This window comes from Pleurodeles waltl, chromosome 3_1, assembly GCF_031143425.1.
Source record: "Pleurodeles waltl isolate 20211129_DDA chromosome 3_1, aPleWal1.hap1.20221129, whole genome shotgun sequence".
Taxonomy (NCBI): domain Eukaryota; kingdom Metazoa; phylum Chordata; class Amphibia; order Caudata; family Salamandridae; genus Pleurodeles; species Pleurodeles waltl.
The window spans coordinates 706,734,134-706,740,133 of record NC_090440.1 but is presented as its reverse complement, the minus strand read 5'-3'; the positions used below and the strand labels follow the sequence as shown (position 1 = coordinate 706,740,133).

The 6,000-nt window shown below is 44.2% G+C and overlaps 1 protein-coding gene across 1 annotated transcript in view; it reads right to left on the bottom strand.

Annotated features, from left to right (window-relative positions):
• Positions 1–1,541: 1,541 nt before the first annotated feature.
• NDUFS5 (NADH:ubiquinone oxidoreductase subunit S5) overlaps positions 1,542–6,000 on the bottom strand; it is a 41,003-nt gene continuing 36,544 nt past the window's right edge. The window contains exon 3 of the mRNA XM_069223411.1: positions 1,542–1,793. Coding sequence (XP_069079512.1) covers positions 1,686–1,793 — 108 coding nt within the window. The 3' untranslated portion in view covers positions 1,542–1,685. The remainder of the gene's footprint in view (positions 1,794–6,000) is intronic.

Genomic DNA, 6,000 nt, shown 5'->3' with positions numbered 1-6,000 from the left:
CCCCACTCCAACCCTACCCACTCTACACCACCCCATTTCAATCCACTCCACCAGACTTCAATCCACCCCACTCTACCCCTCCCAGTTCAGTCCACTGCACTCTAATCCAATCCATTCAGCCTACCCTACTCCAATCTAATGCCCACCAATCCACTCCACCCCACTACAATCCACGCCACCCCAATCCAATCCAATCCATCCAATTCACCGTACTCCAATCCATCCCGCTCCAATCCACCCCAATCCAATCAAACACACTCACTACGATTCAATTCTCCCTACTCCAATCCGTCCCACTGCAGCCCATCACACCCCAATCCAATCCATCCCACCCCACTCCAATCCAATCCACCATATTCTACTTTAATCCACCCCACTCTATCCCAGTCCAATCCACCCCATTCAGTCCACTCCAATCAATCCAGCCCACGCCACCCCAATCCACCCCACTCCAATCCACCCCACCCCATTTCAATTCACCTCACCCCAATCCACCCACACCAATCCACCCCACCCCACTCTACTCCAATTCAATCCAATCCACAATTCCTCAATCTACTCCAAACCACTCCACTCTATTTACCCCACTCTACGACACTCTCTGCCACTGAACTACAGAACTCTACTCCCCATACTCCCCTCTACAACACTCCAACAAATCCACTTTATGACACTACTCCCCCACTCCACCATACTAATGTTTAGCCATGCTGAACAGTAGCCACACTAATGTACAACATGGCAAAACACATTGCCTAATCCAATAGCTCTTGCATACGTGAGACCCACTGGCTTTGCCGTTGCTTGTTACTTTATAGTGGGGGCTGTCAGTTTCAGAATATGAAGTGTTGTTTACCAATAAGCCAGAAATGGCTTAAGGTTTAGCAAATGATGCCACTAAAAGACACGTGACTGACTGCACCCATCCTTTCCAACCTTCCAAAGGAAAGTAAGTTAGAGGCAGTCATGCATGCCTTAAACAACATACTATTAATCAGACAAGGCATACAAGTATTACAACCATGAAATGACCCGATCTCTTCTCATTTCATGAAAAACAAAAATGTACAAGATCAAAACCAAGTCGCTGACAACTGTTTTTTATATTCCCCCCTTACAGAATTTCTATAGTGTGAAGGGAGATTGAGACTCTCAATTAATTTACTCACGAAAGGATGGTAAAGAGGCCAAATATTCTGTAGCAATGGATAATCAAATGCTTGTTTGCACCCTTATCTCAACACCGGACCACAACCAACCAACCAACCGAAAACCACGCACCCACTCCGCCCGCACCATCCACCCATCCATCCATCTGCTCCAGATACGGACAAATCCTGTCATGTTAGCCTTCTCCCATCTGAAATATCCTTCACTCCAATGCACGCTAATGGGTTTAATTAACTCAATATTCTTTCTCTAAATGGCCCACTTTGATGTTCGTAAGTGTTGGCATGCTTCCTTCCCCCCCCCCCCCACCCCCGGACCTCCAAGCCCATGACCACCTTCCCCTCCCTTCCATGGAGTCTAGACCACAGCACTTCGCACAGGTTCTCTTTATTGGGAGATGCGAGGTCGGATGGGACCAGGAGTAGAACACAAGGAGAGAGAGGCCTAGAGCTGCAGGTCACCAGAGGCGGCGACGACTGAATGTTCGTGTGGAGCCCTCCGCCCTGGCTGGCGTGCTAGGGCCCGACCGTCGATCTGTTTTCAGCACTGGTGTAGGGGGAGGTGTACTTCCCTTCCTTCTCCAGCTTCTCCTTCTGTTTTCGGATCTCGGCGAGGCGCTGGAGCTGCGAACGAAAAACACAAGAGTGTGAAGAAAGAAGGCAGCGGGTGTCGAGTAGGCATGGAGCAACTCAGACAGAACATGGTGCTACAATCTCTGTTATAAAATTCACAATCTGTGTAGCGCACAGTGTGTTTGGTGTGGCCCCCCATGGCGCGTTTTAGGCAGGCCTCTGACTTTCAACTTGATTCCTAGGTTACCATTTTTTTAAACATATGTTTTCCGCAGAGTCTGGCAAATCTTTACTTTACGAAAAGCACACAAGCAGTCACGCTAATCAGCATTCCTCCGCCAGGGAGCAGCCACAGGGCAGTGACCCAGAGGCACGCAGACTCCTAACTGCGCTGCTAACTAACGCAGGAGGGCTCGCCTCCATTTTTTGTGTTATTTTTATTTGTCATTTTTTAACGCACAATGTTTAACTCCTTTTTTAATATTTTGTCGTGATAGTACATGTCAAACTAGACATCAACTTATCAACCTAGTCATATAACTTTATATTTCCTCACATTTCAGTAAATATACGCAATGTATGCAGTGAACAGTTTGTCTTTTATATAGCATTCCTAGGTTCAACAGTCCTTATCCCGTACCATGAGAGGCGATCGGCCATTCAGAACACACTTAAGCATATCCACAACACATTCTCCAGGGCGACACAAACCTTTTCGAACTTCTGGGGGCAGCCACACACTCGTATACTTTTTTACTGCACCCTCGCACCAGTCCAAATATTCCTCCCACTTTCTGAGCGAGGGAAAATGACGGCACCCTCCCACATCTGTGCGATACTTCTTCTTGCCACTACAAGGCCCACGTTATTAAACAGCATTTGGTACCTGCCACAAGTATCGCATCCTCCCGTCCCATATTCCCAGGATGTTTAGTGCAGAATCTGGCATCCAATGCTTTCAAGAGCCAGGGATAACTTTCCAGGCTATTCTGATGCGATCGCAGAAGGGAACATTTACAGAAGCAATGAAAACCAATAATTTACAGAAGATAGCAATTTTTTAATTAGAGGTATTGGGATTAGGGGCGGTGATGAGAGGCAGAGGACGACCAGTGGAGGAGTGAATATGCATGAGCATTACTTGACTGTCACACATTACTAATGGCAGGTACAGAGAAAGGCGGACTTGGGCATCAAAGAAAGATGAACATAGCTGATCAATAAGTCGTATTATCGGAAGGATCTTTCCTGTCCAGTACCACAACAAAGATGTATACCGTGTTGCAACTGTACATACATAGTCTGAAACGTGTAACAATGCTATAGCATCCTTCTACATAGGCAAGATGCCTGACAGAAAGGACTCTTATTTTGGAACTCCGCAGCCAAGGGCGGCAATCTATAAAATATCCCCAACATCTGCCCTGTCCAAGAATATCCATGAACAACAAATAAACAACAAAATAAGAAACGATTCAAGAAAAGCACTCTTCCTGTCCTGAGTGAGTGAAGTATGAAAGCTGCATTTATGTCCATACGGAGACTGGAGCTGTGTGAGATTGATAACCACACATTACCGGTGAACAACCTGTATGTAGACCAGAGGATCTCCGTAGGATTGCCTAATGAGTGCCAGTGGCCACAAATTGCAGAAGTGAATGGTGTGGACTTACACAAGGTGTGTGAGGGCCTACCCCAAAGGTGAAAACATGAACAGGTGGGAATCGTGCAAAGCAAACCTTTGGAGAGTGTTTGCAAGTCCTCTGCAGTCGTCTCTAGAAGAGACCACACAGGAAGGCTGCATTGCATCAGGATGATTTTAGCCCACAAGTCGAGACGCTTGGATGAGACAATCTTCATGCTGAATCAGAAGAGTTTATTGAAGATCAGTTTAACCAGGGCCAAATCTATAAGCATATTTAATGCTCCATCTTACCTTGTTATTTCTTGAAGAAGGAACACCTGACCGAATGGACACAAACGTAGGACAAAAAGCCCACTCACACCATCTGACTACTGTTACTGGGGAACAAATCATTGAACGGAAGACAGACTTAGGTACATGAAACAGCTATGGAATAAGGAATCAAACACAGTGTACACATTCCTGCTTGTGAGTCAACTCTAAAGCTCTTTAAGAGGATCCTCTCATATTTTCCATCACTCTCAAAATACCTAATTGAATCATCAATAAACTCTTCAAAAATCACATATCCTTTTGAAGGTACTCAAATATGGCACTACAAACATCAAACACCAAACACCAGATTCTGAGAGAATCCACAGTCACACTGATCTCTGAACATTATTATTGCATCTAGAAGACCCCTAAAACTGACCTACTACCCTCAAAACTGACCCAAGGGTAAATGCTTCACAAAAGGCCCTATATATATATTTCCTTAATGACCAACATCCCCTATGGTCGAGGCTAATGGTCTGCTCCTGATCACATTTAAATGGTAACTTCTTTAACTCCACTTTTAACAATGGCAACATCAGGGTTCAATGCAATGGTATGAATCTGGCCTTGGTCAATTGCCTATTTCAATCTCTCCACTACTTCTATGCTGCTCCCCTGTCTTCTCCTGACCCTATTTCCTGCAATCCCGAAAATATCTCTACTGACTCTCAAACTTCACATTGGTCACCTCCTAACTTTGCCCTTCTAGAAAAGTTTTCCACCAATCCTGAACCGACTTCCTTCAATTCTGCAAACTTCTCCATTGACCTGCTTGCTTCCTCCGTATTCAGCTCCTAACCGTTAACTCTACATCCCCCCTGAAAACTGGTGAGTAATCCACCCATATGTACATTTTTCGAATAGCCCAACCTTAGCAGACTCTGTTGTCCTCTTTTCCTCTCATCTCATCTCACTGCTCTCCTTCTTACCACTCCAACATCCTCCCCCTTTCTCTCATTATGCATCCTAAAACCACATCATCCTTGCAGCTTTTAATTCTCATTTCTTTTTCACAGACTCAAATTCAGCAACTGCTATCTCCAGCTCCCTTACACTTCCCCTTGTTCCAGTCTCTCTCTTCCGACATACTAAATTCCAAACACTTACTTCCTTTGCCAGACCTCCCTCTGACCCTGAACCTCAACCTTCTTTTACTTATTTCGTTCCAGGTTCTCTATAAATAATATTTCAAATAAAACCCTCCTTCCCTTGGCAACATCCAGGTCCTCTGCAGCTATTGCTCGAAACTTGTCTCCCTGCACAAATCTCTTTTCCTCTCTAGCTTAACCAACTAAGAAAATTGACACTTACAATCAGTAATGTCCAATTTCCATACTGTAGTGCTGTTCGTGTTCGGATTTTCAATGTAATTCTCCTGCCTTGAAGAATAATCCCCGGGGACACAGACTACCCAAGAGTAACTGTCATCCTCATCCAAATAGTGAAATCTTCCCTCGAAGAAGATTTTTAGCCCAAACTGGTTGAAAGTTACGAAGACATAAATGCTGCCACACAGTAAGTGTGAAATGCTCAAATTACAAATTCCCACTATCCAGAACCACAGACACCATTATGCTTGCCCATTATCCAAAAAAGAAGAAACCTGGCAACCCAATTCAAATACCCATGAAATCTTTAAAAAAAAAAAAAAAAAAAAAAAAAAAAAAAAAAAGCTCTTGTCCAAGAGCGCCTACAGCTCGTTGCAGCTCCTACTGAAAAACTGCTGCCCTGCAGTTAAACACTGCTTAGGGATCACTTACTACTGCAAAATGTGACTAGATTTATCTTGATTTCGATGAAAATCTGGTTGAACAACTCCTCAAGTAATGTTTTAGATCTCCTTCTTTCCCCCACATTACTACATTCTCTAGTTTGACAATGAAGATGGACACGTGGGTGAGGAGCTGTTATCCATAAGAATTCGGCAGGCTGTAGAAAACACGCCTCTGTTCACTACCATCTCTTCTGATGCCTAGCAATTAAAAATTCTGTTTTCAAATACTCTTCTCTCAGACTAAATGAAACCTTTTACCGAGCAGCATAAATAGTTCAACGAAGAATGCATAGAATTTATCATTACCCAAAGGATAATTTCTGGGGTCAGTATTTTCCTCAGCAATTTAAATCTGCATAGGATGTATGCCACTGCGGACCCTGTTATGTTATCGTTTCACTGTGACAACCTCTTCCTACATTGCCCACGCACTGTAAAGAATCCATTCTTAACCTGATCGTCTCAAAGGATACTCTACTTTCCACCAACGACCTCATCCCAGTTGACTGGGCTGACCAACT